This window comes from Saccopteryx leptura, chromosome 2, assembly GCF_036850995.1.
Source record: "Saccopteryx leptura isolate mSacLep1 chromosome 2, mSacLep1_pri_phased_curated, whole genome shotgun sequence".
NCBI lineage: Eukaryota > Metazoa > Chordata > Mammalia > Chiroptera > Emballonuridae > Saccopteryx > Saccopteryx leptura.
The window spans coordinates 168,179,455-168,203,061 of NC_089504.1; the positions used below are offsets into that span (position 1 = coordinate 168,179,455).

The 23,607-nt window shown below is 41.8% G+C and overlaps 1 protein-coding gene across 4 annotated transcripts in view; it reads left to right on the top strand.

Moving 5' to 3' along the window:
- MTUS2 (microtubule associated scaffold protein 2) overlaps window positions 1-23,607 on the top strand; it is a 771,916-nt gene that overhangs the window by 593,492 nt on the left and 154,817 nt on the right. For all 4 annotated transcript variants that reach the window (XM_066369276.1, XM_066369278.1, XM_066369279.1 and 1 more), the window contains exon 8: window positions 15,681-15,892. In XM_066369276.1, coding sequence (XP_066225373.1) covers window positions 15,681-15,892 — 212 coding nt within the window. The remainder of the gene's footprint in view (window positions 1-15,680; window positions 15,893-23,607) is intronic.

The window sequence follows — 23,607 nt, forward strand, 5'->3', positions numbered from 1 at the left end:
CAGAGAGCTTACTGCCTATGTTTTCTTCTAAGATATTTATGGTTTCACGGCTTACATATAAGTCTTTTATCCATTTTGAGTTTATTCTTGTGAATGGTGTAAGTAGGTAGTCTAGTTTAATTTTTTTTGCAGGTAGCTGTCCAGTTTTCCCAACACCATTTGTTAAAGAGGCTGTCTTTACTCCATTGTATGCTCTTACCTCCTTTGTCAAATATCAGTTTTCCATAAAGGTGTGGGTTTATTTTTGGGTTCTCTGTGCTGTTCCATTAATCTGTATGCCTGTTCTTATGCCAGTACCATACTGTTTTGAGTACAATGGCCTTTTAGTATAACTTGATATCAGGAAGTATGATACCTCCCACTTTATTCTTCCTTTTCAAAATTGCTGAGGCTATTTGTGTTCTTTTTTGGTTCCATATAAATTTTTGGAATATGTGTTCTATATTTTTGAAGTATGTCATTGGTATTTTAATTGGTATTGCACTGAATATATAAATTACTTTGGGTAGTATAGACATTTTGATGATGTTTATTCTTCCTAACCATGAGCACGGTATATGCTTCCACTTGTTTGTATCTTCCTTGATTTCTTTTATCAATGTTATATAATTTTTTGAGTACAAGTCTTTAATCTCCTTGGTTAAAGTTACTCCTAGGTTCTTTATTTTTTTAGTTGCAATAGTGAAGGGGATTGTTTCCTTAATTTCTCCTTCTGACAGTTCATTGTTAGTGTATAAAAATGCCTCTGATTTCTGAGTATTAATTTTATATCCTGCCACCTTGCTGAATTTATTTGTCAGGTCCAGTAGTTTTTTGACTGAGACTTTAGGGTTTTCTATATACAATATCATATCATCTGCAAATAATGATAGTTTTACTTCTTTACTTCTTCCAATTTGGATGCCTTTTATTTCTTCTTGTTGTCTGATTGCTGTGGCTAGGACTTTTAGAACTATGTTGAGTAACTGTGGTGAAAGGGGGCACCCCTGCCTTGTTCCTGATCTTAAGGGGATTGCCTTTAATTTTTGCCCATTGAGTATGATATTGGCTGTGGGTTTGTTATAGATGGCCTTTATCATGTTGAGGTATGTTCCCTGTATTCCCACTTTGCTGAGAGTTTTGATCATAAATGGGTGCTGGATTTTAAGAAATGCTTTTTCTGCATCTATTAAAATTATCATGTGGTTTTTCCCTTCCTTTTGTTTATGTGATGAATTACATTGATTGATTTGCAAATATTTTAACAGGCTTGCCTCCCCAGAATAAATCCCAGTTGATGATGATGTATGATTTTTTTCATATATTGCTGAGTCCGGTTTGCTAATATTTTGTTGAGATTTTAGCATCTAAATTCATCAGGAATATTGGCCTATAATTTTCTTTCTTTGTGTTGTCTTTGCCTGGTTTTGGAATCAGAATTATACTCACCTCATAAGAGGAGCTTGGAAGTCTTCTTTCCTCTTGAATTTTTTGAAATAGCTTGAGAAAGATAGGAATTAGTTCTTCTTTGACTATTTGGTAGAATTCACTTGTGAAGCCATCAGGCCCAGGACTTTTCTTTGTTGGGAGTTTTTTGATAACTGTTTCAATCTCATTTGTTGTAATTGGTCTGTTTAGGTTTTCTGATTTTTCCAGATTAATTTTTGGAAGATTATATGTTTCAAGAAATTTGTCCATTTTATCTAGGTTGTCTAATTTTTTGGCATACAGTTCTTCATAATATTTTCTTATAATATTTTGTATTTCTGTTGTGTCAGTTGTTATTTCTCCACTCTCATTTCTAATTTTATTTATTTGAGCCCTCTCTCTCTTTTTTTTTTTTTTTTTTTTGGTGAGTCTGGTTAAAAGTTCATCGATCTTGTTTACCCTTTCAAAGCACCAGCTCTTGGTTTCATTGATCCTCTGTATTGTTTCTTTAGCCTCTATGTCATTTATTTCTGCTCTGATCTTTATTATTTCCTTTTTTCTACTACCTCTGGGCTTTACTTGCTGTTCTTTTTCTAGCTCTTTTAGATGCAGGGTGAAGTTATTTATTTGAGCTTTTTCTAGCTTCTTACGGTATGCCTGTAATGCTATGATGTTCCCTCTCAGTACTGCTTTTGCTGTGTCCCATAAATTTTGAGTTGTTGTATGCTCATTATCATTCATTTCTAGGAATTTTTTTATTTCTTCTTTGATCTCATTGTCAACCCATTGTTATTTAATAACATGCTATTTCGTTTCCAAGTGTTTGAGTATTTTTCAGTTTTTCTGTTGTGGTTAATTTCTAGTTTTATACCACTGTGTTCAAAGAAGATGCCTGATACGATTTCAATCTTATTTTTAATTTGTTGAGACCCCTTTTGTTCCCTAACATCTGGTCTATTCTAGAGAATATACCATGAGCACTTGAAAAGAACATATATTTTACTGCTTTAGGGTGAAAGTTTCTGAAGATATCTAAGAAATCCTGTTGATCTAGTTTGTCCTTTAAGTCTGCTGTTTCTTTGTTAATTTTCTTTCTTAAGGATCTATCTAGTGATGTTAGTGGGGAATTGAAATCTCCTACTATTATAGTATTGCTGTTGATCTTGCCCTTTATATCCATCAAAGTCTGCTTTATATATTTAGTTGCTCCTATATTAGGTGCATAGATATTTATAATGGTTTTATCTTCCTGTTAGATTACTCCATTTATCATTATGTAGTGGCTTTCTTTATTTCTTAATATAGCCTTTGTTTTAAATTCCATTTTGTCAGATACAACTACTGCTACCCCAGCTTTTTTTTCATTTTCATTTGCATGAAATATTTTTTTTCCATCCTTTTACCTTCAGTCTATGTGCATTTTTTGTATTAAGGTGTGTCTCTTATAGACAGCATATGTATGGGACCTGTTTCCTTATCTATGCAGCTACCCTATGTCTTTTGATTGGATCATTTAATTCATTTACATTTAAGGTTATTATTGATATATATTTGTTTATTGCCATTTTATTCTTTAAAGCTATATTCCTCTTTTGCTATATTATTTTTCCTCTTTGATCTGTTTTGGTTTTTGGTCTGTTTACAACAGACCCCTTAGCATTTCTTGCAGCATTGGTTTGGTTGTAATGAATTCCTTGAGTTTTTTGTTTTGCTTTGTTTTTATCTGGGAAGCTTTTTATTTTTCCTTCAATTTTAAATGATAGCCTTGCTGGATAAAGTAGTCTTGGTTGTATGCTCTTGTTCTGCATTACTTTGAATATTACTTGCCATTTCCTTCTGGTCTCAAGTGTTTCTGTTGAAAAGTCTGATGTCATCCATATGGGGGCTCCTTGGTAGGTGATAGCCTTCTTTTCTTTAGCAGCTTTTAATATTTTCTCTTTATCACTTACCTTTGGTATTTTAATTATGATGAATCTTGGTATAGATTTCTTTGGGTTTCTCTTAATGGAGTTCTCTGTGCTTCTTGAACTTGTGAGACTTTTTCCTGCATTAATTTAGGGAAGTTTTTATCTATGATATGATTAAACAAAGTCTCTATCCCTTGTTCTTTCTCTTCTTCTTAAGGAACCCCTATGATGCGGATGTTATTTATCTTCATGTTGTCACAGAACTCTCTTAGAGTTTCCTCAAGCTTTTTGAGTCTCTTTTCTTTTTCTCTCCTCTGCTTCTGTGCCTTCATTTATCTTGTCCTGTAACTCGCTGATTTTATCCTCAGCTTCATCCATTCTGCTTTTAATTCTTTCTATTGTGGTCTTCATTTCTGATATTGTATTTGTCATTTCTGACTGATTCTTTTTATTATTTCAATGTCCTTTTTTATATTTGCTATCTCTTTATTTAGGTGTTCGTAATGACCATCTATTGTTTTTCTAAGATCTTTAAGCATCCTAATATTCATTATTTTGTACTCTACATTTGGTAATTTGGTTATATCTGACTCATTCAGGTCCTTTTCTGGGGATTTCTCTTGATTCTTTTGTGTTGCATTTCTCTGACTTTCCATTTTGTCTGTGTATATGAAGGTTTTGGCCACTGGAGTCCAATTGGTGTGGTCTCTGTGTTCCCGAGGTGTGGTCTGTCTGAAGGCTCACCACCCCCTCTGCCACTGCTGCCTAGGGCATTCCGATATGGGCGTTGCCGTTGCCAGCCCACTGTAGCTGTCGCTGCGGTTTCTGCCTTTCCTCCATAGGAGAGGCTGTGATCACATGCCAGGGTCTACAAGCCTCAGTGGCCTTGGCATTTGCCCCACCCCCATGGTTGGGGCTATGCGGTGTGCCCCTTTTGGGGCTCCTGCCCTTTCCCCACAGGTGGGATTGCAGGTGGGGCTGCAGCTGGGCCTGACCACTTTCGCGAGTCCCCTCTGCCCCTGCTGGGCAATACTGAGCTCACACTTGGGCTTCACTTGTGGCCAGCCAGCTTCTGCCCTTGCCAATGGAGCCACGCTTCCATGTCCTGCCGCCGTCCTCCTTCCAGCGAGCCCTCAGCTGTGTGGGTGGGGGCGCTGCAGCTCAGACCCTAACATTCAATACTGTAGTCCCAAAAGCTCCCTCCTTCTAAGCGACTCTGCGCTGAGTGCCGCGGGAGAGCTTGCTTGGCTCGTGTCCTGCTTCCCTTTGCTGATATTGCTGTTTACAGGGGAAATATTCACTTCAGATTTGGGGAGTGACTCTTCCCAGGGGTTAGAGTGGCTATCCCTCAAAGTGTTTCTCCCTGTGCCTCCTAGATTACACTCTCTTCCTGCTGCTCTGGTCCTCTCCTCTCTCCCATCTCCTGGAGCCCTGGGTGGGTGGTTGTGAGAGAGGTTTTCTGCACTGTCCCTTTAAGAGGAATCCCTGATCTGAGAAATCTGTCTCTCTCTCACAAACAGTATCCTGACTTGTTTCATAGCTAAATACTGTCCATACGCCTCTTCTAGGCTCTGGGGCTGCAGGCTGGGGCTTTGTTCCTGGGGCTCAAGACCCTCCCCTCTCCGCTAAACTTACTTCCCACCACATGAGTCTCTCCAGGCTGCTGTTTGCTCCTGGGAGCTGGGCAGCCCTCTCCACGTTTCTACTTTTCCTACCAGTCTCAGTGTGGCTTATTCAGTGTTCCTTGGTTAAAAAGTCCTCTTAGTTTAGTCCAAAGTTGGTTTTTCCAGATGATGGTTGTTAAAATTAAGTTGTAATCCACTTTGGTTCTGGGAGATGGAAGTTGGTACTTCCACCTACTCCATCGCCATCTTGCCATCCCTGAGATCATCTGTCTTGTGCATTTTCTTTTAAGGGTATTGAGTCTATTCATGAAGACTCCACTTTCATTACATAATCCTTCCCAAAGGCCCCACCTCCAGCCAACATCACATTGAGGATTAGAGATTTAACATATGAATTTGGCAGGGACACAAACATTCTTTTTATTATTATTCATTTTTAGAGAGAGAAAGAGAAGCAGGGGGTAGGGGTGGAAGCACCAACTCCCATATTTGCCTTGACCAGGCAAGCCCAGGGTTTTGAGCCAGTGACTTCAGTATTCCAGGTCAACGCTTTAGCCACTGGTCTACCAAGGTTAGGCAACACAAACATTCAGTTCACAGTAGCAGGATATATACACTACACAGTGGAAATATTGGAGTCCCAGTTACCACAGGTGAATTTCAAGCTAGCCCTGGCAAATAAAAACTTGGAAATGCCATATAACCATGATGGAAAGACCTGGAGGGTAAAGTATTCCTGTTCCCAGGCTCCCCTCCTTGCTTCCTTCATCTGTTTCTGAGGGTCACTCTCCTCTCTTCAGATTACAGAACAGCAAGAGATTAACAAGAAATGTGATGTCTGTGTCAGGCCTTTGAACCCTCTAATGCAGGGGTCTTAAACTCACGGCCCACGGGCCGCATGCGGCCCACAGGCCGCGAGTTTGAGACCCCTGCTCTAATGTCATCTGGCTCAGGAGTAATTTTCTGGGTAATGAATTGAGGAGTGCTCACCCTGCCCCCTATTGATCTGTAAATTCATTGAAGACAGGGGCTATATTTTCTGTCATTAGTCCCATTCTTGAAACAGAACAAGCCATAACAACAACTTCTCCTGACACACACATTTCTGACACATCTCTCTCCCCTTCCTTGTAGCTAGGCTTGGGAAAGAGGAGACCATGCTCCCTGTCTCTGTCCCTTTGCTTACAAATGACCCCTGCACTCACTGTCACTCCCACCATCCCACTGACCTTGCTCCTGCAAAGGCCACGAGCTACCCCTTGCTTATAAAGTCTATGTGGACATGTCCTGCTTCTCATCTTCTCTCTGTGTCTTTGACATTACTGATCACCCCCTTCTTCCTAAAACTTATCTTCCTTCAACTCTGTGACTGTCCCCTCTGCCAGATCCCTTCTTGCATCTGCCAATATGCATACTTAATTGCCTTCACTAGAAACTCCTCTCACTTTTAAATGTTGCCAAAAGAATAGACTGAACTGGGTTCAAATCCTGGCCCAGTGGCTCACGTGATGTATGACCTTGGGCCAATCACATAACTTCTTGGAGCCTCAGTTTCCTCTTTTGTAAAGTGGGAATTATGTCCATGTGACATGAACGGTGGAAATTAGTGGTAACACATTTGTAAAGCACCCACATATCGGAGCCTTTATTCTCCATGACGCTGAGCATCTTAATATCAGAAACTATATTTTCAAGGGACACAGGACATTCTGGGACAGGTGTTTTGACACTAGCATTTTGATTAAATGTCCAAATGCCCCATGTTCAAACGAGCCTATGAAAACACCCTTGAATCTTTTTATTAGTTGAGCTATAATTCACATAGCATAAAATTGGCCCTTAGAAATAAGTGTACAATTCCGTGGTTGTTAGTATATTCGAAAGATTATGCAACTGTCACCACTAATTCCAGAACATTTTCATTACCCCTAAAAGAAACCCAGACCCATTAACAGTCATTCTCTACTCCTGGTGTTCCCTAGCCCCAACAGCCGCAGTTTTACTTTCTGTTGGATTTGCCTCTTTTGGACATTTCCTATAAATAGTGTAATAATATGTGGGTTTGTATTTGTTTCTTTCACTTAACATAGTGCTTTTGAGGTTTATCATGTCAAAACATGAATCAGTAATTTGTTCTTCTTTCTGGCTGACTAATATTCCATTACATGGACATATGACCTATTATTTATCCATTAATCAGTTGATGGACTTTTGGGTTGTTTCTAATTTTTGACTACTATGAGTAATGCTGCTATGAATCTTCATTGTATTCATATCTTTTTAATATTTATTTTTCATTTACAGTTGACATTCAATATTATATTAGTGTCAGGTGACATTAATCTTTTCTTATGTGGTATCTAATCTACTTCTGCAGTATCTAACCTACTTAATCCCATCCAGTGTATTTTTCATCACAGACAATTGAGTTTTTAATCTCTAGAATTTTTACTTGGGTCTTTTTTTTTAATATTTTTTATTTCCACTTGACATATTTAATTGTTGCTGTAGCTTTTACATTTCACTACATGTGGAATGTAGTGGTAATAACTTTTAACCATCTGTGTTGTTTTTTGGTGGGCTTCCGTTGAGGGCATCTTCTCCTCAGTATGGGTCATATATCCATGCTTATTCACCTGCCTGAGGATTTTTTAGATGCTAGACTTTGTGAATTTTTCCTTGTTGGGTACTAGATATTTTTATTCCTGTAAATACTCTTGAGCTTTTTTCTTGGGCAAAACTATGCCACTTGTAAAGAGTTTGATAATTCTGGGTCTTGCTGGTCAGCTGTGTTAAGAAGGTCTTGGTTGGCCTGGGGCTCATCTCACCATTTGCTGGGGTGCCGTCTGAGTCCTCTGCCATGCTCATGAGTTGTGAGGTGCTCTGCCCCAGCTGATGGAACTCCAGGGAGGGTTCTCTCTGACCCCCAGATCCCAATTGAGTTCTTTCCCTAGCTTTGTATCTTTTCCTACAAGTATGCACCCATGTTGGCTGAGAACTTGAGGAACCCTTGTCCCCACTGACTCTCTACCCCAAAACCCCAGCTTCATTTTCTCATCTCAGAGAGAATACCAGACTTCACCTGAGTAACTTGCTATGTCACTGTTAAGCCTAATCCGGAGGGACCCAAAACATTGAAGACACGAACAAGGTCCGTCGGTTACACACCAAAGGTTTATTGTCTAGCTTGGCCTAACGGCGGGAACTCCGACAGAAATCTGAAGGAGAGTGCGCTGGCCCTTTGTTCTACCTAGTTTTTATAGTTTTGTAAGTGGGAAGTACAGAAGCAAAAATTGTAATTAGGAGCCTCTTACCACTATTGGTTATAGTCATATGTCCTTTAACATGATAGGACCATGTTCAATTTGCAAGCCATACATCCTTTTGGGGAAAACAAAATTTACAAATCAACACAATGGTAGAAAGATGTCTCTTTACATATTAAAAGGCATTCCTCAATTATCTAGTGTTCATCTGCTATCTCTCTGTCCAGAGTCACATGTGTTAACCACACGCATTTACATAGGAGAGGTAGTTTCGGTGGGGACAAATGCCCGCAAATGGTTCATTGCTATGAGAAAGGTTTATTTTGGTTTTTCTCTCCTTGTACCTGGCTAGCCATTCACCCTTTTCCCCACAGGCGTGGTGGAATGTCTGGGGATCCATGTTTTCCTCCCCTTTGCATTTACAATACAATGCCAAGGGCCATTCTGGTTATGCCAATCACACAGTACAGAGACTATTCTCACAATCTCTCTGCACACCTTAACCCAAATTAATAAAATGTTCTTCAAGCCTCCCAAAATATTAATATTAATTCTGTAGCTTTTGGTACTTTACAATACCTGCGGGTGAAGTGGCTCAGTGGCTCCTCAGTCACAGCCTGGAAAGACAACCCATACAGCAGACTGAGGCAATAGTAGGGGTTGCCTCATTCATTTTCCAACTCTCTGAGATCAGTGTGCTTCATTGCCTGATGTTAATGCCTTGGAAACCAGTGTCTTAGATATTTTGGACAAGTTTTGGGGCATAGTTTCAGATAAGAAGGTAAGCCTAATCTTTACTCCATCTTGGCCAGAGGGGATAAATTTTTTTTCATATAAAAATTTAGTAATTGCTATAACACTATTAAACCACTATTTTTCACCCTTTGAGAAAAGAGAAGTTCAGATTTACCTTGATAAGTAGTACCTGTACTTCTTGTAAATAGTAAAACATTTCTGAAGATGGGAATATTTTATGTCAGCGTTTATTTTGTCTAGAGAGTGGATTGTGATAACTAATGTCTTATAGTTGGCTTTGCAAACTCAGATTGTAACTTCCTGCCTTTTCTTCTCTTCTGTACATCAAAATAGAAGAGAACCTGTCCCGTCTTTGGAATAGAAAATGTAGACTTGTCTTTCCTAGAGTGTGGCAGGTCACTTACTTGTTGCAGGGCTCGGCTGCCCACTGTTGCCATTCGGGCCCTTACTCAGGCACGGGGCCAACCAGAGGACACTTTCCAGCCTGTCATCTTCTCCTTATCTTCCAAGCCCAGGCAAACAAGTGCAATACTAAGTAGGAAAAGAGTGTGCTACGGGGAACAATTTTCTGAAGTAACTTGAGATTGCTTTAAAAAACATGAAGCTTGTCCAAGACCCCAGAGAACTGAGCACACAAAGTACCTGGCTGGCTGGCTGGGGCTGACCATCTACACAGAAGGGGCTGCCCTTCTGCGAGGTATTGATTGAACTCACGCTGCGCTCTCCCTAAGGCTGTCCAGGTTGTGTCCTGTGGTTCTTTTCCTTCCTGTTTACAAGTGTTAGTCATGGGCCTTCTCCAGTGTAAATACGCAGGTTTCAAGGTGACATATTTTTCTTCTCATGTCAGTTAAGCTTCCAGCTTTAAGATTAAACCACACTTTTCTATCCATTAGGATCCTCTGGATAGTGACCAGATGGCTGCAGATGAATTTTTAATATTCTCTTTCCACTTCCCAGGGCTGTTCTCACACATACAGCTTGTATTCAGCCTTGTGAGGATATAAGGTGACTTGGCTTTTTCCTCTGAGATGCCCGTTGTCACTTCATCATGAAGTCTATCTGCCCCTAATCAGTTATGGAGCCAGTGGGATGCCTAACGAGAGGTCTGATTGGAGCAAGATGGAAATAAGAGGAGGGTGTTCTAGATTCAGCATGTGTCCCCAAACCCATTGTTGTAAAGTACCGTTCCCCTGGGTTTATGTAAAGACACCAAGTCCAAATGAATTTTTAGGAGTTTTATTAAAAGAAGATTTATTAATAAGCTGGCTGCATATGACAAATACGGGGTATAGCTGACCCAAATCCTGCAGTCTCGAATATAGCCCTGAGGCAGGTTATATACCCTTGATCACACACAGGTTGGCAGGAAAAGGGGGGGGGGGGCATAACATAATCATTATTAAGTTTATAACATTTGTCTATAGGATTCATAAAAAACATTCCTACATATTAAAACTTATAAAGTAACATAATAGCAAAAAATGTTGTTTTATATATTAAAAGACATAGGTATATACATTAATCACATGTTTTCAGGATGGGAGGGGGAGTCTACATGGTGTCAGGGGATAAGTGTTTGTGAATGGCCCATCAAAGAAAGAAAGAGGGGAGAGGAAAGGGCCTGCTTAATCCCCCCCCCACCCCGCACCTGGCTAGCTATTTACCTTCTTCCTCACAGGTATGGGGGAAGGGAGGGAATCCAAGTCTCCTTTCCCCTCTTCACTCACAGTACAATGCCATCGGCCATTCTGACCAGGTGTGAACCACATACAAGTATAAAAAAATTATATTTTCAAAATCTCTCTGTATGCTTAGCCTAAATTATAAAATGCCCTTTAAGCTTCCTAGTAAAGAGAGGGGTTTCCTACATAGTATGTCTCTGCAAGCCAGGAAACTCCCACATTCCTCTCCCCTCACTCCTTATAGAAAGGAGGGGGCAAGAAACCTCTTTCTCCTAAAATATTAATATTAATTTTTCCATTCTTTGGTACCTTACCCCAGCATGAGATCTGTCAATAAGGTTGCAGAGGGCTCAGCAGTGGACGTGAGTGCTAAGAGACCTGGGAGTGGAGGGGCTCAATAAAAGCTGTCAAGTGTTTGGTCTCCTCCAAATCACCTAACGTGCTCTGTCCATGGGTCACGACAAGACGCTGGTCTGAGTATTTCTGATCCTATGCTTCATATCAAAACAATGCACTGGGAATAAGCTTCATCAATAGCGGGGGAGTTTACAAGAGCAAACTGGTATTTCTAGTCTTTTCACTTCAATGAAAGACTCTGAAACCATCAATAGGCCCTATTTGGAAGGTCTTTGCTAATGTCAGTGTCCTGGTTCAGTGGGGTGGAAATCAGAAGGACAGTGTGGGAAGCCAGAGCAGGGAGAGGTCAATGGAATGCCTGCCTGTTTGGAGCCTTCAATCACCCCAGAAGCCCAGTAAATACTGCAAGCAATGGGAAAGGAAGTGACAACAAAACCTTTCAGCACCTGGAAGTGTCCTTCGGGACATGGTATGCCCCTCACTTAAAGTGTGCACAGTGGCTCTTCCAGAGAAACACATGGGTGAGAAGTGAGCTCTCGCATGTCTGACCCAGAGTTGACCACATGCTCCACGTCCCACGTGGCCCTGACATCCAGGAGGTTTTCATCTCATGGCCCATCAGGCCCTTGCTTCCTAAGCAGATTATTTAGCTTCATTATTTGCAGCTTTAAGAGAAGACAGCAGAAGCAAACAAAATCCTCCTTAAATTTTAATGAAACAGGTGAAGCTGCCTATATGTCAGTCATCTTTGAGCACAAGCTCTTTATCCCCAAGACAGTGGGTGAGCCTGGGTGGCATCCCAATGTACATCCTGGGGTGGCCATGCAGGGCAAAGTAAGTGACAGAACAGTACTTTTTGAATTAATTAAAGAAGTATATAACAAAAACTGACATCACAAGAAACTATGGTTTTCAGTGAGAACCAAAAATACGCTACTGACTGTGAAATTATCATTATTCCTAAGCAAAGTTTTATTTGCTATATTTATTGCAATAGAAAATGGCAAAACCCTTTAACTTAAACACAATGGAGTACTCTATTGCCCTGCGTCTCTGTGTTTCCTCCTGACAGTCTTAGCACTGGGACTTGCACTCTGGTCTATGCTGGGACAGTGGCTAGCTGTCACATGATGGCAGTCAGGAGTCCCACAAAAGGACTGGCTTCATAAGGTGGTGTGGTGTCACAGATCAGCTTGGCTCTTGCTTGGTGTGTTGATGCCAGAAACTACTGTTCTCAGCAGAGCCTCTGTCTTAGCTCAAATGTTCATTTTTTGGCCCCAGGAGTAGAAATGTGGACTGAGTGTAATGGTGTCCAACAGAACACTGGAACTGAGTGTGTGAATAAGAGCCATGTAATAATGGCATCAATATCAAAGTAAGCACTGTAGGGCACAAAAAATAACTTTACTTCTCCTTCTTTGTTCTACTGCACTAATAATCATGTTAACAGGAGAAAACATCAGAAGGTTATGGTACAGATGTACATTTGGGAGTGCTGTAATATACAAGACCCAAGAGGCATTGGCCGGGGAAGGCTTCTATGTCATCTTGAGCTAAGGAGAAGGGGGTGAGGGTGGTTATGGGGTGCGATTCTGAAGGGCAGAAAGGCAACTCCCATGGAGATGGAGAGCAAACACTTGGCAAACCAGTGTTTCCTGAGCCACCTTTCACAGGGAGACACAGGGAGGACTCCGATCAAAGGGGCCTAGCTGGGTCCCTCCCTGTTGTCACACCTGGTTCAGATTAAACCGCAGGGACCTCTGAAGACGGCTGCTTCCCGGAGCAGGTCCTCTTTCCTTTAGACAAGTAAAGGGGGAGGCCAATGGTTCTTTCTGAGTCTTTTGTTTTTTAATAACTGGCTTAAAATAATCAACATTCTAAAAGGTATATTTTGGGGGTGGCAAACTTCCCTTCAGGACCAAGAATGGGATTTCACCAAATCCTTTTACATTGTCCATTGAATATAATTGCTAACCTAACAATGATAGTGATGATGATATTGATGGTAATAATGACAACAAGGAATAACTCTGACAGCCACAAATGCACGACAGCATGATTCCTTACCAATATCCACGAGCTCAGATGTGACTCTGTGTACTCTAGATGACAATAAATTTTAATTCACTGGCTGGAACTATGTTTATTATTTTCTTCAGATTTCCAAAAGAAGTATCTTCTATTGTATCAGTGTCAGGCACCTGGTACCTCAACATATTAATTAGAACACTGGAGTGTTTTCTATAATGATCAGCCACAGCAATAAAATGACAAACAGTAATTATGAAAAAAATCCACCTTAAGTCTTAGGTTATGTCTTAGAGTTTAATGAATGCAGTAAATCTCTCATATTTTGTTGATAGTTATTTTTCTTTTGTGTTCAGCATTGAGAATGTTAGGACTAAGTAGATTTAAGACTGACTTACCTACAACAAGAAAGTGAATTTTCTGTAATGTTATGTACTAGACTATCATAAAGACAGTTTTAAAGAAGCAGTATGTTCACATTCTCCTATTCTCTTAAGCCATACAGTTTAAGACATATCATATGAGAGGTCATGTTGCGGTCTCTGATGATTTTTTAACAGGAGGAAGATTTAATGAAAATTTGCATGGTTATCATTAAATTAATAATCAGAAGTAGTTAGAGCAAGTAACCATCTTTTCCCCTTAAAAGATGAGGGCACTGTGTTTCCCTAGCCCATTGCCCTACTCTGGGTATCAGGTACTGAAGAGGCTACATTTTCTGATTTGGTTTATGTTACACCCTGGTATCTTGGAAGTAAATGGAGGACACAAAAGAATGTTTGAAATATTAAAGTTTATTCATGATTGTGTGGTCAGTGTTGATGTCAAGTCCTCCAGGGTCCCCTTGGGCAAAGGACAGAATGTACCTCTGGACGGTAAGTCCATCGTGCAGCACAGAGGTCCTCGGGTGTTGCGTCTGCCTGAGCTCCTGTGAGGAGGACAGCAGTTCCGAGAAAGACCCTTGCTCACCTGTGGGTCTTGGGCCATGACACAGTCCTTGTCTCTGTGCTCTTTCCTAGGGCCTTGTCTTTGTGCCCTCAAGCTTCAGCCTAATAGTCACTTCACCTTAAAGCTTCCCCACCATGTCTCCAACCCCAGGCAGAGTTTCTGATTCCTTTCCCTGCCCCCCCTCCCTCCCATACACCCCCCCCTAATGTTTGCCTGGCAGGAAGCAGATCTCAGACCTCACGGGCCATGGAAAGGAGAGAGCAGATTGCTGAAAGGGAGCATCCTTGCAGGGAGCAGTCCACACAGGTCCTGAGCTGTGCTCTAATTATAAGGATCATTCTGGTAGCTGTGCAGTTAGGGGTGAGAAGCTGAGAGGTCATGGTGGCTTGGACTGGACCTTGAACTGTGAAGGTGGTCTGAGTGGTCACTCAGGGAAATATGTTGAGGACATTGATGCTGTAGAAATTTAAAGCCAGAAAACACTGGAGTTTAGGTCATCAAAGGTATGACTGGAATCTGACATCAAAGAAAGGGCCACTAGGCCCTGGCCGGTAGAGCATCGGCCTGGCGTGCAGGGGACCCAGGTTCGATTCCCGGCCAGGGCACATAGGAGAAGCGCCCATTTGCTTCTCCATTCCCCCCCTCCTTCCTCTCTGTCTCTCTCTTCCCCTCCCGCAGCCAAGGCTCCATTGGAGCAGGGATGGCCCGGGCGCTGGGGATGGCTCCTTGGCCTCTGCCCCAGGCGCTAGAGTGGCTCTGGTTGTGGCAGAGCGATGCCCCGGAGGGGCAGAGCATCGCCCCCTGGTGGGCGTGCCGGGTGGATCCCAGTCGGGCGCATGCGGGAGTCTGTCTGACTGTCTCTCCCCGTTTCCAGCTTCAGAAAAATACAAAAAAAAAAAAAAGAAAGAAAAGAAAGGGCCACTAGAAGGGCCACAGAAAGGGAGGGAAGGGCACATGGGCAGTACTCCCTGATGCTCAAATAAAAGGTTACTATGTTACAATGACTGTGACCTGAACAGATGGATTTGTATCCCATTAGACATTTTCAAAGTGTAATTCCCTTGGAGATAAAATATCTGCTCCAATCTCTCTAAGCAGACCTGGAAGAAACAAAAAGTTGGATGGAGTTTGGTAATTTGGCCTGTTATCCTTTTCCCAACCATGAAACCTGGCACTTAAAACCACATAAGCAGCCTGACCAGGCAGTGACACAGTGGATAGAGCATCGGTCTGGGATGCTAAGGACACAGATTCAAAACCCCAACGTCACCAGCTTGAGCGTGGGATCATAGACATGACCCCATGGTCACTGGCTTGAGCCCCAAGGTCACTGGCTTGAGCAAGGGGTCACTTACTCTGCTGGAGCCCCTGGTCAAGGCACATATGAGGAACAATCAATGAACAACTAAGTTGCCGCAACTATTACAGCTATGAGTTGATGCTTCTCATCTCTCCGCTTTCCTGTCTGTCTGTTCCTGACTGTCTCTCCATCTCTCTCTCTCTCTCTTTCTCTCTAAAAAAAAAAAAAGAACCACATAAGCAGAGCAAATATTAGGTCCCTGCCTGTTCATTTTTTTCTGATACCTACACGGACAAACATGCTATCCCTTTTGGCCACTTGCTCCTGATAAAATCCTGCAATAAGAAGCTATTGTCCCATTTGGGGTGAATGATTATTTTACAAGTGACTATTTTTTTTAATAGGATACCCCAAGCAGAGAAGTACAGCTCCCCGAAATGGGTTCTCCCCCAAGCCGGACCTGCAGGCCCGTGAGGCTGAGCGGCAGCTGGTCCAGCGGCTGAAGGAGAGGAACGAGCAGCAGGCCAAGCAGCTGGGCCGTGTGCAGGGGGAGCTGCGGCGGGCCGTCTGCGCCTTCCAGGTGCTGGCTGTGTCCACTCAGCACTTCTTCGGAAAGGTGAGGCCACGTCTGGAGAAGGCTGAAGGGCTCTTTGTGTGGGGAGAGAGTGGTCATTGTGACGGTTACTGTGCGCGCGCGCGTGCGTGCGTGCGTGTGTGTGTGTGTGTGTGTGTGTGTGTGTGTGATGTGTTGGTTTGGGTTTGGGGTTTGATTTTTCAGGTCATAAAATAACCGGCAGCATGTTTGAGAGCCAAGTTTATAGTTACCTGTGAAAGAAGTTAGTTTGGGAACAATGATTTAATCACCTGATTCTAAAAGGGAAAGCTGTGTCTCAAAGAAAGATAAGGACATACAGTAGATGAATATTTTGACGATGAGGTTTTTGAAGAAAATGGAGCATGTGGTTGTTTGTGCTGCAGAGATGAGATGGCCAAATCTGACATTTCTGTGCACCTCAGGTCTCAGGGAGGTGGGCAGGCTGCCGGTGGGCATGGCAGGCCTGGCGCATGTTCCCAGAGCCCACTCACGGCACTCCAGGGCAGCATGGGCTGGGGGTGGCCTCCCTGCTCCCTGGGTTTTCTGGAAATTCAGAGGGCTGGTTTCTTGTCAACAAGCAAATACCCCGGCTCCTGGGGCCCTCGGACACAGAGACCGTTATTAGCTGTGGTGGTGAGGCGCCTCGTCCTCCACCTGGACAGGAGGCTGGTGCACACCTAGGTCTCAGTGAGGATGGTGGTGATCCACCTAGAGGCAGCTAAGGTGTATTTGGGCGAGAAAATGAACATTTACCTGTGAGGCTTAAATATTATGAATTAGCCTATTAAAAATCTGTAGGGCATTTTGCTATTCACATGTGGACCTTCTGGGACCATATGGGACCATATGAGAAGAAGTAAAAATGCTATATAAATGCTCTCCAAGTAAGAAAATGGACTTACAAAATTCCTGGCTAATTTAAAGAAAAAATAAGAAATGTTAAGTAGCACCATGCCCACTGGTTTTATTTATCATCTGAACTTTACAGTGTGAAGGACCCTTAGGCCTTTACAGCGCCCTCCGCCCTCCCCATCCTCCTTGTGGAGGCCCAGCTGGCCTTTCTGCCACTGTGGTCTTTGCTGTCCAAGTCTTCAGGAGAAACAGCCAAGTACCTATGTTGTAATGAAGGATGAGATGAATGGATTTCAGTTTACCAATGTTTTTCACCTCTTCCCTAACCAAAATGCTAGCAGGAGCAGTAATGGGCCACTTTGAATTTCTGGTTAACCTTGAACAACTGAAGTGGCTGCACACCCACCCCTGTAAGAATTAAAATTACACACTTTTGAAGTGCCAAAGCAGCCTGCTCCACCATGGAAATGCTGACCATTTTCCTTATTAGACTGGCGTGCTCGTTGTTCTCCAGCTGGATGGACCGTCAAGTGTTTAGTAAAGAGAGGGAAACAGGCTGGTCATTAAAGGTCAATGATAGTATTTAAATTTTTGCTCAACCTGCTGTGGGTTACTCTAGTAGTGGGAGTCAAATAATTTTACAATCGGTTCTCTGCCCTAATGACTGTTTTAAGTATAAAAAAAATTATACACCAAAAGGTAATTTATTATTTCATACACTTAATATTTAAATAAGAACAATAAAAGAAGTACAGGCCCTGTCCAGTTGAATCAGTGGTAGAGTGTTAGCCCAGCATGTGGAAGTCCCAGGTACGATTCCCAATCAGGGAACACAGGAGAAACAACCATCTGCTTCTCTACCCCTCCCCCTCTCCCATCTCTCTTTGTCTCTCTCTTCTCCTCTTGCAGCCATGGCTCAGTTGAAGCAAGTTGGCCCCGGGCACTGGGGATAGCTCCATGGCTTTGCCTTAGGTGCTAAAATTGCTCGGTTGCTGAGCAACAGAGCAATAGCTCCAGACGGGCAGAGCATTGCTGGGTAGAGGGCTTGCCAGGTGGATCTGATGGTCAGGGCACATGCAGAAGTCTATATCTCTGCCTCTCTGCTTCTCACTTAAGAAAAATAAAAAAATAAAATAAGTACACAAAGCTAGATTATATTATAAAAAAGAGTTTTAAAATATTAATGAAAAAATATTAAATAGTACCTGACAAAAAAAATTATAAAACTGTTACTTAAGATATTTCCATATTGCTTCTTGATTGGCATCCTCACTTGCAATTTTTTTCACCTATGAATGGAATGAACATTACTATGGGCACTTAGAATATGCTACTGCTCAGATGAATGTTAAAAAAGAATAAGGAATGTAAGTTTGTGATTTCCACATTGGGCAGCTGCCCAGGTGACCACCTTAGAGAGAACTCTGATTACAAGTGCCATTTTAACAACCGGTTCACCGAACTCAACAAAACATTAGGTATTGGTTCTGCTGAACTGGTGTGAACCGGCTGACTCCCACCACTGGGTTGCTCCATCCATACATCATCCACAGTCATAGCTGATCCCTAATGGAGGTTTTCTATGGATAGACATGGATATAACATACCAGACACATGAGCGGTGATTTGCAGTTGGAGCTTTTGGACTCCATTATGGAATCATGGCAGAGAAGAGAGTTTCCTTGCCGAAATTAAGAGTCAGCTACCCTTTTCTGTATTTCTTTGTCCTAGGAATGCTCCTGTTGGCCCAGAGACCATGAGCTTTGTTCCTCTGCCACACAGGTGGCTCATATGAGGCCCAGGGGCCACGAGGGCCGTGAGGTTTGCAGGCACCTCCCATAGCCCCCCTTCTGCTAGAGCTGTGCACAGCCTGATAGCCAGCAGCAACGTGGATGGCTGATGTCCATTTCATTTTTTTCTTCAGTAAATCACAATCAGCAACTCAAGACAGGTCTCCCAAAGAACCATGGCCTTTCATCTCCCACACAGGGTCTTCTTTTCACCTCTCTCTTCAGATAAACTCCAGAATGAAAAATGAACATTTTACAAAAAAAAGTCTGTATTTGAACATAAGTAGCTTCCACACACGCTATCATATATCCTATGTGGTGATTGGTCTGAGAATTTGTCAGTAATACCAAATGAGAGCAGGAGGTGTGACAGGGAGTAAAACACCTGGAAAACAGAGGCAGAGGCACCTGGAAGCCTCTGGTGATGGAGCCTCGGTGACAAAGGCCAGTGGTCCTGAGATGCTCACATAACTCCTGTATTATTAAGTATGAGGAACTGTCATAGCCAAGCATGACCACTATGAAGTGCATGGCCTCTCTAGCCAGCCTGAAAAGGCAAAAATTTTTTTACTCTTTCCATTAGAAGACCCTGCTGAATCTACATGTGTACCTTTTCTACACTGGCATATTTGTCTGCAATGGCACAGTGGAGAGAGGGTGCAGGACCAGCAAGGAGTCAGTCCCACCCCACCCCCCATCTAGTATAGGTCTCCAGCAGGTTACTGGCCCTCCTTACACCTCCTCTTCATCATCAAAAGGAGTAGTGCTGCCCTTGCCTTTGTTCTGAATCCCACTAACGCCGTCACCAGTATGTGCGTTCCAGTCTCCCAAGTCAGATAGCACTGATAATTCTTCACGAGGTCATTATGATAATGTTGTGAATTAATAGTGAAGATACTTTGAACAAATATTCAATAAAACATTTCTTTGGAGTACAAGGTTATCTGAGCAAGCCCTACCCTCAAATATCTTGCTCTCAAGCATAAGACGTAAATGAGGTATCACACATAAAGTTAAAACAGTGCAAACCACTCTTATCGTCTCCTATATGTACATAAAGGTTCTCATCTGGGTGTACTTTAAGAATAGAAGTAATTTTCTAGTCCAGGTATTTAATTGCTGCTTTATACTTTATCCATAATGTGCTGATGGCATTAAGTATATATATATATTGGAAGTAAGTCTCAGTGTGTAGGAAGTCACTAGAAAAAAGAGCCCAGAAGCTGTATAACAGTCTTCACTTCTGCCCCATGCTTTACAGCTCTTGACAGAGTGGCTGTGACAGTTGTCAGCTGGGACACAGCATGAGCTCAACGTCCAAAATTCTAAGGTGCCACATTTAGGTGCCAACACCAGCCATGTGTTTGTATTGGTTTGAGGCAGCTCTGCCCCTGTGGCAAGGCACTATCTCCACCACCTGCCAGACGGACCTGCTGAAATCCAAGTCCCAGACCTCTGGGTAGTGTCGTAATGAGTGTGACTCTCAGAAATTTGAACTTCTAAGAGTCAAGTGAAATGATGTTATTTTTCTCTTGCTGCCTGGTTCCTGAGAACACTGTTCTTAAAAAATATACTGCTTACACTAGCCGGTTGGCTCAGCGGTAGATCATCAGCTTGGCGTGTGGAAGTCCCGGGTTTAATTCCTGGCCAGGGCACGCAGGAGAAACGCCCATCTGCTTCTCCACCCTTCCCTCTCTCCTTTCTCTCTATCTCTCTCTCTTTTCCCCTCCCTCAGCCAAGGCTCCATTGGAGCAGGGTTGGCCTGGCACTGAGGATGGCTCTATGGCCTCTTCCTCAGGCGCTGGAATGGCTCTGGTGCAACGGCCCAGATGGATGCCGTGTGGATCCCGGTAGGTCAGGCGCATGCAGAAGTCTGTCTCTCTGACTCCCCGCTTCTCATATCAGGGGGAAAAAATACAGTGTGTTCGTAAAGTCATGGTGCACTTTTGACCAGTCACAGGAAAGCAACAACAGACGATAGAAATGTGAAATCTGCACCAAATAAAAGGAAAACCCTCCCCGTTTCTGTAGGATGATGTGGCAGCATGTGCGCATGCACAGATGATGACATAACACTATGTATACAGCGGAGCAGCCCACGGCCATGCCAGTCGAGATGTGGACTATACAGAGGAAAGTTCAGTGTGTTCTGTGGCTTGCTAAATTCAAATCCGTGACCCAAGTGCAACGTGAATATCAGCCCGTTTATAACGAAGCGCCACCACATAGGAATAACATTACTCAGTGGGATAAGCAGTTGAGGGAAACAGGCAGTTTGGTGGAGAAACCCCGTTCTGGTAGGCCATCAGTCAGTGACAAGTCTGTAGAGGCTATACGGAATAGCTACCTAAGGAGCCCTAAAAAATCTGTGCGTGAGCCCACATCGAACTGCACTGAATAGGTATGAAACTGGGAGGGTTTTACTTTTATTTGGTGCAGATTTCACATTTCTATCGTCTCTTGTTGTTTTCCTGTGACCGGTCAAAAGTGCACCATGACTTTATGGACACACACACACAATACATACTGCTCACAAAAATTAGGGGACATTTTATAGCTTCATATTCATTCTGAAATATCCCCTAATTTTTGTAAGCAGTATAAATATTTAAATTATTGAATTTCCTTGGTTGACATCAGTTAATAAAATCCTATAGGTTTCAGGTATACAGTTCTGTAATACTTTATCTGTACACTGTATTGTGTGTTCACCACCCCAAGTCAAGTCTCATCTCATCACCATTTGTTCCCCCTCTACCTCCTTCTACTTCCCTCACATCCCTTCCCTCTGGTAATCACTGTACTGTTGTCTGTGTCATGAGTTGTTGCTTTTTTCCTTTGTTTAATCTCTTCACCTTTTTCACCCAGTCCCCATTACCCCTCCCTTCTGACAGCTGTCAGCGTGTTCTCTGTATCTGTGAGTCTGTTCCTATTTTGTTAGTTTGTTTTGTTCATTAGATTCCACGTATTAGTGAAATCTCTGCCTGGCTTATTTCATTTGGCATAACTCTCTCCACGTACATTCATGCTGTCACGAGGGAACATTTTCCACTGCTCTACTGCCTGGTCAAGTCACATTTTCCTTTTTACAGCTGAGTAGTTATTCCATTGTGTTAATGTACCACAGCTTCTTAGTCACTCATTTACTACTAGGCAGTTGGGCTCTTTCCAAATCTTGGCTATTGTAAATAATGCTGCAATAAACATATGGGTGCATATATTCTTTCAAATTTGTGTTTCAAGTGTTTTCAAATATATTTCCAGAAGTGGAATCACTGAGTCATAAGACAGTTCCATTTTTAATTTTTTTAACATAACTGCATACTGTTTTCCACAGTGGCTGCACCAACTTGCATTCCTACCAACAGTGCACAAGGGTTTCCTATTGTCCATATCCTCTCTAGCACTTGTTGTTTATTGATTTATTGATAATAGCTATTCTGGCAGGTGTGAGGTGGTCTCTCATTATGGTTTTAATTTGCATTTATCTGATGATGAGTGACTTTGAGCATCTTTTCCTGTGTCTCTTGGCTATCTGTATGTCCTCTTTGGGGAAGTGTCTGTTCAGGTCCTTTGCCCATTTTTAATTGAGTCATTTGGTATTTTTGATGTTGAGTTTTATAAGATATTTATAAATTTTAGATATTAACAGATGTGTCATTAGTGAATATGTTCTCCCATTCAGTGGGTTCCCTTTTTCTTTTGTTGATGGTTTTCTTTGCTCTGCAAAAACCTTTTTTTTTTTCTTTTTTTTTTCTTCTTGCTATTTAAAAACCTTTTTAGTTTGATGTTGTCTCATCTGTTTATTTTTCCCTTTGTTTCCCTTGCCCTAGGCAATATGTCAGTAAAAGTATTGCTATGAGAGATGTGTGAGATTTTAGAGCCTATGTTTTCTTCTAGGATTTTCATGGTTTTGAGTCCAACTTTTAAGTCTTTAATCCACTGTGAGTTTATTCTTGTGTATGGTATAAAAAAGTAGTCTAGTTGTATTTTTTTGCACGTATCTGTCCAACTTTCCCACCACCATTTATTGAATAGACTGTCTTTACCCCCATTGTATGTTTTTGCCTTCTTTTTGAAATATTAATTGAACTTAAAGGTGTAAATTTATTTCTAGGCTCTCTATTCTGTTCCACTGATACATATGTCTGTTTTTATGCCAATACCATGCTGTTTGATAACTATAGCCTTGTAGTATTGTTTGATATCAGGTAGTGTCTTACAATTTTATTCTTCTTTCTGAATATTGCTGTGGCTATTCGGGGTCTTTTATGGTTTCATATACATTTTTGGAACATTTGTTCTAGTTCTATGAAATACACCATTGATATCTTGATAGAAATTGCATTGAATCTATAGAATGCTTTGAGCAATATTGACATTTTAATGATATTAATTCTTCCAATCCATGAAAATGTTATATGCTTCTATTTCTTTGTATCTTCTTTCATTTCTTTCCTCAGTGTCTTATAATGTTCTGAGTACAGGTCTTTTACACCCTTGGTTAAATTGATTTCTAGGAATTTTATTCTTTTTGATGATTGTGAATGGTATTGTTTTCTTGGTTTCCCTTGCTGATAGATCGTTATTGGTGTATAAAAATGTGGCTGATTTCTGGATATTTATGTTGTATCCTGCTATTTTACTGAATTTATTTATCAGTTCTAGTGGGTTTTTTGGTGGAATTTTTAGGGTTCTCTACAGATAGTATCATATCATCTGCAAATAGTGACAGTTTTACTTGTTCCTTTTTAATTTGGAAGCCTTTATTTCTTTTTGTTTGAATGCTGTGGCTAGGACCTCCAGTATTATGTTGAATATGAGTGTTAAAACCAGACATCCCTGTCATGTTCCTGATTGTAAGGGAAACACTTTTAGTTTTTGCTCATTGAATATAATGTTGGCTGTGGGTTTGTTGTATATGGTTTTTATTATGTTGAGGTATGTTCCCTCTAGTCCCACTTTGCTGAGAGTTTTTTTCATAAGTGGGTGCTGCATTTTATCAAAATTGTTTTTCTGTAGCTATTAATATAATCATCTGATTTTGTCATCCATTTTATTTATGAGATGTATCACATTTATTGATTTGCGCCT